The 10,319-nt window shown below is 41.0% G+C and overlaps 2 protein-coding genes across 5 annotated transcripts; one reads left to right on the top strand and one right to left on the bottom strand.

The window, feature by feature from the left end:
• Positions 1-160: 160 nt before the first annotated feature.
• Positions 161-4,844, bottom strand: fdxacb1 (ferredoxin-fold anticodon binding domain containing 1). The gene is made up of 5 exons (XM_046410702.1): positions 4,667-4,844; positions 4,408-4,564; positions 2,803-3,006; positions 2,511-2,669; positions 161-2,405 (listed from the first exon to the last, which is right to left on the bottom strand). Exons 1-5 carry the CDS (start codon positions 4,842-4,844, stop codon positions 1,157-1,159), a joined length of 1,947 nt encoding a protein of 648 aa, XP_046266658.1. The 3' UTR covers positions 161-1,156.
• On the top strand, positions 2,306-9,520 carry si:dkey-71l1.1 (uncharacterized protein LOC569883 homolog). 4 transcript variants are annotated; one of them, XM_046410705.1, is made up of 10 exons: positions 2,306-2,425; positions 6,094-6,293; positions 6,438-6,505; positions 6,638-6,730; positions 6,844-6,945; positions 7,029-7,134; positions 7,417-7,539; positions 7,657-7,733; positions 7,825-7,927; positions 8,011-9,520. In XM_046410705.1, the coding sequence occupies exons 1-10, from the start codon at positions 2,409-2,411 to the stop codon at positions 8,148-8,150; spliced, it is 1,029 nt and encodes a 342-aa protein (XP_046266661.1). In that variant the 5' UTR covers positions 2,306-2,408; the 3' UTR covers positions 8,151-9,520. The 4 variants fall into 4 exon arrangements, with proteins under 4 accessions (XP_046266661.1, XP_046266663.1, XP_046266660.1 ...); XM_046410707.1 differs by lacking the exon at positions 2,306-2,425 and adding an exon at positions 4,884-5,016 and having other exon boundaries at positions 9,180-9,520; XM_046410704.1 differs by lacking the exon at positions 2,306-2,425 and adding an exon at positions 4,884-5,016.
• Positions 9,521-10,319: the final 799 nt, after the last annotated feature.

Below are 10,319 nucleotides of genomic sequence, written 5' to 3'. Positions count from 1 at the left end.
TTATTAACAGCTCGTATCATGGACTGACTCAAAGCCGTTCAAACAGTTAATACGAAACATAAGGGGCCTCAGGGCGAACAGTTTTTAACATATTGTTTTTATTTCTTAGGACGATAAAACGCAAACACACTAGGAGGTGATAAGGCTTGACTTTTTTAAAAAAAAACATGAAACCTCTCAGACAATGCGACCATGAAAACACAGTTCACAATTAAAAATCATTCATTCATGGATATAGAGTATACACTTGGGTTTAAATAGATCACTTCTTTCAATAAAAGAATAGGAAGAGGAAACTGCATTCAAACTCACTACAACTCAATCCCATCAGTAATATGTAAGTATCATGCATCATTGTTGTTTTTAGGAAATGCTCTAGGAAATTATGGATGCCTCCTAATTTGTCTCCTAAAGGGACAGTGGTGGGAAGCAACTGAGTACCTTTACTCAATTATTTCAATTACTAGGCCTCCACTATGTTGAAGGATTTGTACTTCAATAAACTTTGTCCAATGTATGCTACTTTATACTACTCCAATACTGTACTCATTTAACTGTTACGCTACTAATTACATATCTATTGGATCAATGTATTAAATATGATCTATCAATCAAACTTCATTTATGAGGTTATCAGAATGATAAAGTGAACTCATTAAAATGCGAAAACAAACTGTATTTACTGTACAAGCAAAACATTGGCTCCATGTAATAGTAACTTTTGTATGAAAATTATCCTGAAAAAAAAAAATGAACATAAATACATTTTGCTGGTAACTATACTAAAGTTTGCACTAGCAATAAAATATATTTACATGCGGTATTGTTACTTAAGTAAAGGACTTGTTCCACCACTGCAGAAATGTAAACTGCCTGTGCTTGTTAAAGATGCTATTATGCCAAAGATGAGGCTGGTCAGGGTTGTTTTATTTGAAAATACTTGCTTTTATGCTCCTCCACAGTGTGCACAATATATGAATTTTTACTGTTTCACAATGAGTCCCGATAGAGCACAAACCTATGTCAAACAATGGGTTGCACAAATACACAAAGGTCCAATCACATTCTAAATGCATACTAGAGCAAGCAACACCATTCAATCACAGTTTTGCAGATTATAAGCTTATCCCCGATCCTCCTAGAAATTCAGATTCAGCTACCTGATGGTGACCTGCAGCCGAGAGGAAAGTAAGGATTCAAGGAGTTTATGGAACTGGAGGGCTCGTGTGTGTGACAGAGCATGTGTGTGTGAGTGGTAGGTGAGTCTGTAGCAGTAGCTGGTCTGGCTCAAGTCAGGATGGGAGAACATGTCAATGAGCTTTACTTGCTCCACTGTTCCGTGACTGGCCTCTCGAACCACAGCGTGGAACTTCCTCTCCTCCCACATCGGCCCTGTCCAGAAGCTGATGTCAAAGCTGATGTGCTCCGAGAACAGGGAGAATGGCTGGAAAGGTGTCCCTGGGGACGGGCGGAGTGCAAACTGTTTTAAAAAGCGCGGGTCATGTGACCACAGCAGCCGCCAGCTGGGAAGTGAGAACAGGAGCACCGCAAGGAGGTCCAAATTTAAGGATATGGTGATGCTGATGTGGTCATCTTTGTCACTTGCATCGCTTGCAAATACCCTTCCGACCACACCCACTGGCTGTGCCGTCAGACACAGACCTTGCTGTTCTTTGACCAGGGAGACCTTGTAGGGAGCGAGCAGCATTTCCAGCTTTTGTCCAAGCAATTTGACTGGCTTACAATCTGAAGGGAAAATGCCTCTGAGAAGGAGCTCGTGGAAGGCAGGCAGAGCCCAGAGGCTGACGGGCACATTCCTAAACACAACGCCACTGATGCCAAATAACAAGCTGGTAACACCATTACAGCCCCCACAAGACCCCTCAGCTTCAGCACGTTTATTGTTCTCGTCATTCTCCCCACGACTCTCTGCATTGTTAATCAATTCTTCTTTTTTATTCAGGAGCTCTTCCATCTGAGGGAGCAGTGATGGACGCAGCACATAAAGACCACCTTCATCCTCGGGATCCACATCAAGAGAGCATACAGACCTTAAGCTCTCGGCTCCTTTACCCCTCACCCTGTCCGTTTTATCCGAGGCAACACACGTGGCTGATGGAGTGTCACATGTGTCCGTGCTTCCCTGACCGTCCAGAAATGTCAGCAGATCTTTTATTTTGTCCGCACAAGTATGAGCATCAGAGTTGAGGTCTTTCTGGAGCAGCTGGATCCAGTAGCAGTGTGTACCGTCAACCTCATGGCAGCACGCCTGTAGCTGTTGGGCTGTGAGGAGGAAGGGAAAGGTCTCTGTTGTCATGGAGACTGACCACTTCTCCGCCAGTCCTTCGAGAAGAAAATCTTGAACCAACCTGACAGGGTGGAGAGAGCCTGAACAGAGAAATCCCCTGATGAAAAAAAGGAGACAGTAAGTACATGGTTATGTAACCAATTATTTTTTTGCACTGATGCCTTATTACTCAAATAGCATGAGAGTCTCTCGTTAACTGTACCTGAATATGTAATCACTGAGCTCGGCTGGTATGTTGTACTGAACTTTCTCCCCTTCAACAGCCTCCTCCACTTTAAGTATCTGAGCAGAGGTGTAGGGGAGGCTGCGAGTGAACACATAGAGCAAAGCTTTCTCCACATGAAAGCCCTTATCCTGGCTCCTGTGCAACAGAAACACTATCATTAGACAGCATCCGTATGCAAACACACAATGACTAAACACCCACACGTCCACAGAGGGACACAAAGGTCTGTTTCTATTTATACACTATAACACTCACCTTTGCTCCTTACCTGTATCCAGTGCACTTGTAGCTCTGGTATTTGCCACTTTCAAAAGGATGGACATCAGTAAGGATTAGATGTGCCTCTGCTGCCATGGCAACAATCTGCCAGCTGTTGTGCCACTCTCGCTGCGGGTGGTCAGCTGGTGTCCCACCCTGTCCATTGCACAAGGAAACATGAACCTCCCCATCTTCAGCCAACACCTGAACACAACTGGAAGCACAGAAAAACAAAGTGGTCACTATATTGTCATGAAAAAGGATATGTATGTATGTATGTGTATGTATGTATATGTATGTACACAGTTAGAGCTGTGTATCATCATCCCCAGTAATAATCACAGGTTTGATTCTGACACCAAACTTATCCATTTACCTTACTTTTCAAAATATAAATATGTTTTTCTACATAAACCTTTTAAACACAAGCAGCCATAGGAGTTCATAAATATATCAATCACTTAAAGCCTACGGTGGCCGTGAAAGTTAAAACACAACAACGTGTCACAAAACACAGCATTTCAGATTACAGAAAAGGCATGACAAACATTCTTGTTTGTGATTGGTCAGTTCTCAAGTCCCTGGCGACAGTTAAGGACTCAGACAACTTAATGTCATTCCTAGTTTCTATTGTGCAGTACTCTCACCAGAATCCTTGCACAAATTTTAAATTGAGCTTGAAGGATGGAGGAGCAGATGAAAATCATAATGGACCATTTTAATAAAGGACACTAATACAATGTTATACTTAATGTGCTTTTACCATATCATGACGTGGATGATCTATATAGCTGTGAAGCTTCTGATGTCACTTGTTGAAGAGTGGCTGCTCCATCACCTCAGTCCTAATTCTTTCAAGTGTGCTTTTAAAGGCACGATACGCTGAAAGCAGCATCAAGTATTACATCATATAAGTGTCTTTTGTTAGAGCTGTCCCTTATGATTTCCATCTGCTCTTCCATGCTTTCAAACTCAATTTAAAATCTGTGCAAGGACACAAGCAGAGCAGTACACAATAGAAACAGGCAATAAACTGAACTGTCACCAGAGACTTGACATGTGACTAGTGACAAATAAGAAGGTTTGTTCCACGCTTTCATTTAATCTGAAATGTCACTGTGTTTTGTCTTCTAAAATGGTGTTGTGTTCAGCATAACAAGCAAAATTCAGGAACAATACATAGTTCAATTCAACTTAACAGTGCACAACCAGTGATATTAAGAGTCATAAATCAGAGTATAAAGTGATTTCTTGATAGGGAAAAAAGTAACAATACCTGAGTGCACCACAGTGTTTTATTTTTTTCAAATAATCATGTGAGTATGGTGTTGGTGGCCGAGTGGTTACTGCGCAATAGCATCACTGCTTCTAACTGGTTCTAATTCCAACTAGGAACCTTCGTTGCGTATCGTGGTCCCCTCTCACAATCTCTTATCAGACAGTTTGCCTCAATCAGTCAATGATTTTTGGTCAAACTACTTAAAGGTTTAAAATTATGCTGTAATTCTACTTATACTAGCCTGTATGATGTAATAAAAAAAATTTGATCTTGGATGCCAGAGACAACACAAAATGCCGTGAATGGATTGACCCCTATGGTGTACTTTAGGTATACCTGAGGAAGAAGTCCTTGAGAAGCTCTCTGTTCTTTTTAACTCCACTCTTTCTCCCGCAGTGAGGAAAGTTAAACACCACACGGTCAAACACACGGCCCTGCAGAGATGCACATTCTCCCAGTTTCCTGCAGTCCACCTCGAACAGCACCGATCCACCTGTAAGATGTGGATGTGGAACATGTAAGATAAAGTGTACAAAAAGTGTAGTCCCACAAAGCAGAGCGCAGCATAAATACGAAAGCACTCACAAACTCGTACCTGAGTCCTTGATGATCTGAATGTTTCGAGCTGCACCTTCATGCCGCAGTGCCTCCTCCTGATGCTGCAGGCAAGTGGCCGTTATGCTGGTCTCCGTTTCAGAGTATAGCTGGCTCACAGAGGCAGAAAATGAGAAGTTCCCTTCTCCCACCAGCAATATGGACCGCGAAGGAGACATATCCAGCCCAATTGGAAACGAGGGGACACAACAGAAAAACTCAGTTTCCTGACAGACTGCCCCGAAATCTGCTCCCTCTTTCACAGCTCTGAATGCAAAAGGAACAGACGCGCGTGGGAGAGCGGCGACTATCCTCAGTCTTCTTCATGATCAAATTTGATGTGTCTAATGAGTAATGTCATACTCTAATGTTAAGTAACGTCGTAACGTGTGTCTGAGACTGCCTCGTCTGACTAAGAGTAATTATATTGACTGTAATGTAGAAAAAAACCGTTGACCTTCTCCTGCTCCTCGGCGCTACAGCACAAGAAAGCCGATCACCTGTAGCAGCCTCATGAATATCAGCAGCTTGCTTGGAACACTGTGTCGCAGATACAGTAGTCCGACAAGAAACATGAACTTAATGAACGTTACGTTGTTTAGACTCAAAGCCACAAAACGGCGAAATTAATGCATGTTCAACCAAAATTAGCTATATAAAAATGTATAGTCTTTGTTTTCATAGCATTATGTTTTATGCGCTGAAATGTAAAAACGTATATTTTTTAAAGTACCGGATACCCGTTGTGGTTTCAGGAGGACACATTTGCCGAGTGGCGCATCGTATATGTAGGAGGGGGCTATTTGCAGCATCAGTTGATCCCAGCATCAATCATCTTAGCGTTTTAGAAGTTTATTTCTGAAAAATTCAACTGACAGTGTTTTCGATGTGCGATTCTCAGTTCCACTTCGGATTGTAAGGTCATTTGTCAGCAACGGAAGTAGGTAGTAAAAGAACTAAGGCTCATATTTGTATGTTTTTAATGATGCTAAGGTCATGCTAGCTAACGGAATTGCTGAACCTGCATGTATATACAAGACATCCTTGCATGATGCACATTGTAGTAATCATTATTACAACTCAAATTTTAAATCCAGTGTAAACCAATTCAAAGAAATAGCTAAATTAATTGAAAAATATGTTTGTATGTATTCTTTCTTTCTTTATTTTTTATTTTATTTTTGCATCTTGGATGTCATTAACTTATTTTGCAAGATTCTCTGAGTGGAGGTGTGTAATTAAATTTTTTAATATGATTTATAAACAGAACATTGCCTATGCTTCTTTTGGTCAGTGAAAATGTGGTTTTGTTTCAGGAAACTGATTTTGAGTCTGGTTTTAAATGGTGCAGGTACAAGCTGCAGACGAGATAGTTAAATTGGAGATAACATCATGATACAGCTCTTCTTCGTCTTTTGTGTCCTGTAGGGAGTGTTGTGCCCACATGGGCAGCGTTTTGGCTTTGTCTTCCGGTCCAGGCCATCAGAATTGGCCTTTCTCTACGGACCCTCCTCCTTCTCGCTGGGACGCACATCCTGCTCACTGGGACAGTCCACCGCGCTGGGAGAGGAGGGATGGTCGCCTACCCAACCCAGGCAGCTTTCATTCTCTGCACAGGAGCTGCAAAGGTATGTCTGGTAAAAAGCAATGGGAAAACTGAGCTTTGGAGTACACATCATGCTCATGGTGTAGGGAATAGAGGAAAGTAGGCAAATAGTGTAAAAACCCATCTTCTTCTTGCATTAAGGCTACAACTGTTTTTCTGTTCCCAGATGTGTTTCCTCAACAGATTGAGGGAGTCAAGATGATCCTCAATAAAACCCTGAGCAGCTTTTTCAAGGTGACTTTTCCACCCACAGTAATTTACATACAAACAATTTATTGCATATGAAGATTATACGGTTGTAAGTCTCTTACATCTGAAAATGTGTTACTGCGTTATCTTCAACATGATATATCTGTTTGCTTCCAGGTCAGTCATGCTCTCCATCTAAGTGCTGTTAGTCCTTCATACTATCGATTCCATGTGGAGCATCTGCAGTCTGATGATTACAGCAAGGACAAGGTCAAGCATGAATCTTTACATTGTAAATATGTTACAGATACTTTGTCATTAATGTTCAAGCTGCAGCCTTTTTGAGTTGATGGGTTACATCTTGATCCACCCTCGCATTTTAGGATGCCCCAGCGTTGATCGGTGAGATGGACTCTTCAGGCAGTCTGAATGCTCACGCCCTGTTGCATCTCACTGAGCGTGTACGAGCCAGAACAGTGTTCCAGGTGAGCTCCTAATACCTGTCTCTTCCCTTTGCCTTTTCCGTGCTGCAAACATCTTAATGAGTGAATTGTTGACTGTGTTTTAGACCCAGCAGTCCCAGTTTGTGACCTGGCAGTTTGAAACTGAGTACAGAGGGAATGACTTCACTGCTGCTGTGACGGTAGCCAACCCAGATGTCCTCAGAGAGTCAGGTGAGACCCGACTAGGTGGAATGATAAGAGCCTGGTCTGAGTATGACTCTGAGTTTTATGGTCACTAGTTGTTCCTGATTGTATTGTCTTGCTGTCATTATCGAGTGATGTTACAAAAGCGCTATTGCAATCAGTCAAATGTTTTGTTTTTGTTCAGATATTTTTCTGATATAATATTTTTATACGTTTTCTTTAGAGTTTCAACTGAATGCAAGTGTCATTTATTGATGATATTTTGTTGATCTAATCTCTGATGTATCTGTGTGTGTTTCTCTGGGTCAGTCATTCTTGTGGCGCATTTCCTGCAGAGTGTCTCTTCTGGGCTGGTCTTAGGAGGGGAGCTGGTCTACCATCGAGGCCGAGCAGAGGAAGGTGGAATACTTACTTTGGCTGGGCAATACTCAAGTGAGATTTAGTGAATCTACTTTGAACATTTGCTTTGTCTGCTGATTTGCCGTTTTCTGATCTGTTTTACTTAAATTAGCAGCGGCATTTAAACTTTTTCTGTCTCTCTGTATGAAGGGCCAAACTGGGTGGCGACGCTGAATGCTGGGAAAGGAGGTGCACATGCTAGCTACTATCACAGAGCCAACAAACAGGTACCACAAATGCCACCATGTTGTGGTAAAAGTGTCAGTTACTTTAGGTGTATATTGAAAATCTCCATCTGAGTGTGTTTGTGTTCACTAGATTCAAGTTGGGGTTGAATTTGAAGCCAGCACCAGAACACAGGAGACCACAACCTCATTTGGGTACCAGATGGAACTTCCAGAGGCCAACATGGTCTTTCGAGGTAAGCTTCTTTCTAGAACTTGTTCAGTGAAAACTATCAAGAAAGCATACATTATAAGATATGCTCATTGTGTCTGTATCCAGGTATGATAAACAGTCGCTGTATAATAGGAGGCGTGTTGGAGAAGCGTCTGACCCCACTCCCTGCCACCTTGATCATGGGTGCCTTTGTAAATCACAGAGGTGACAAGCTGCAAGTGGGCCTAGGCGTCAATGTGGGATAATCCTTCACTAACCCGTGCTGGAATTACAACTCACTGTCAGGACATCCATCCAGAGACTTGTTTCAGAGGCACAACTTGATCTTCCCAGGTTTATCAGCCTCACTAAAACGCTTTGTATGGACCACCTCAGTATCGTGGATTGTTTGGGTGTTGAAGCCCAAAATGTTTTTGTAAATCGAAGCACCTCATCTTGCAACCTACCTCTCAATAATGAGGTGATATATATTTTTTTTTTAATTAAATAGGTTTAAAAAGGGAAAATGGCTGAACATTTTGAGGGACTCAACAACTGAAACTACAGTTGTGTTCCATTCCTGCTGAAACTGGACATCATCCTCTGGGCACTGGAAACAGAAAGGATAAGGGGTGTGCTTTACTGAAAACTGAAAATAAAGTTTTTTACTAGTATAGATACACCTGATGTATATAGAACATATGGCAAGATGGTAGTGTTTTATCTGCTCTTTCTGCTAACCTTGTTTGAAGCACACCAGTTTTTTTTGTTTTGTTTTGTTGTTTTTTTTTTTAAAACTAGTACATAATTTTTCCTGTCTTCTAGGCAGCCATTGGTTTGTAGAAACAGAAAACCTGCTTGGGATAAGAGATACAAACGCCCAAATTCACAATATTCTTTTCCCAATGTCCACGCTGTTTTTTTATGTGGGTATTATTTAAATAGTCCAAGACTGCTGTCTGTTAAATCTTGAATTTAAACTTAAACTTAAACTTCAAACCTTTATTGTCAGTATATTTTTACATACACTGAAATTCTTCTCTGCATTTAACCCATCACTGATTGAACACACACATGCAACATGCAGTTTTGAAAAGAGTAAAAACATCAGTTAAATGTTTACTTATCTCAAGCTCACTAGGTAATTATCACACAAACTAATGCAGATAGGATCGATCTAAGAGCATAATGTCAAAATCAGGTGAAATGATGCAAATGGAGTATGCTCCTTAAAACTGTGCGTATGAATAGGTGATTGTGCATTTGATTGTGTGCACATTTTTATTTTTTTCCAGCATAAAAAACTGTGTGACATTCCACATATGAACAAACAGCCCGTGGACTGTGGGAGAAAAGGTGCTGCTCCATGTATACTAACCTCCAGCTGAGGGGATGTGAGAGCGGCTCTGCACTGACTCTACTGAGCCAGGACTGTACTGTACTGTATGTATATAGAGGGAAACACTGACCTGTATGCAACCTGCACTACTCACACTGCTTGTGGGCATTTCAAATCCTGTTTAACATAAGAAAAGTTGCATCTCTATTACATTATGTAATATAAGCATAGAGAGAAGTGGAAAGGAATGACCTGTCTTTTTGGACTTAATTTATTAAAGATGTTATTTCTATGAGAGTTACTGTTTCAGGGTTTTGTTATAATAGAGACATCACACTGTATTTTAAAGCTACATTAGTCATATTTTTTAATATTAATAATGAATCAAATGACTAAGTTAAAAAACTAAACTAAACTTTGAACTCTCTCTGGGTTCCCAAGGACATGAGTCACTGAAAGTGTTTGAATTTATATATTTTGTGCAGGAAGAGAAAATGATGGGGTTTTTTTTCCCATACTTCATGTTAGTAAGGCTACGTTGAATCGAGTCTTGGAAAGTGCTTGTATTTGATTTTTAAGTAGGTGTGGGAACCTATTAATGTCCTCAGCCTCCTTTAACTCTTGTTTGGTATTTCAGCATCTAGCAAGCTTAAACGTCAAATATATTTGTCAGGAATTGACGGAACAAAGCAAAGCCAAAAGAAGTGTGAAGGTTCCACATTTATCGGGTAGCCGAAACATCAGAGGCTCCAAATCAACATTAATGTTGCCCCACGTCTACAGGATGTTTGAATAGTTCACCAGTAAATTCACTGCAATAAGTCTGTTTTGTGTTTGGTTCAGCTTAAGTTATATTCAGACAGAAAGTGAAGCAACATTTTGCAAAGTGTCAGTCTTATAAATCGGACTACTGGGCCGTTTTTGTTTTTTGGCATAAACAGTCAAAGCTAATATAGCAATGGACAACAAAGACCATGGCACCGACTGTATGTTTGGGTTGAGAAGAAAGTGATGCTCTTTCAGTTTTGCCCTGTCAGCCCCTACTTTTTTTTACCCTCCCTTCATTTTGAAGTCATAAAATCCCCGAACTCAGGTG

Source organism: Scatophagus argus, chromosome 14 (assembly GCF_020382885.2).
Source record: "Scatophagus argus isolate fScaArg1 chromosome 14, fScaArg1.pri, whole genome shotgun sequence".
NCBI lineage: Eukaryota > Metazoa > Chordata > Actinopteri > Scatophagidae > Scatophagus > Scatophagus argus.
This window is presented reverse-complemented; position numbering and strand designations above follow the sequence as displayed.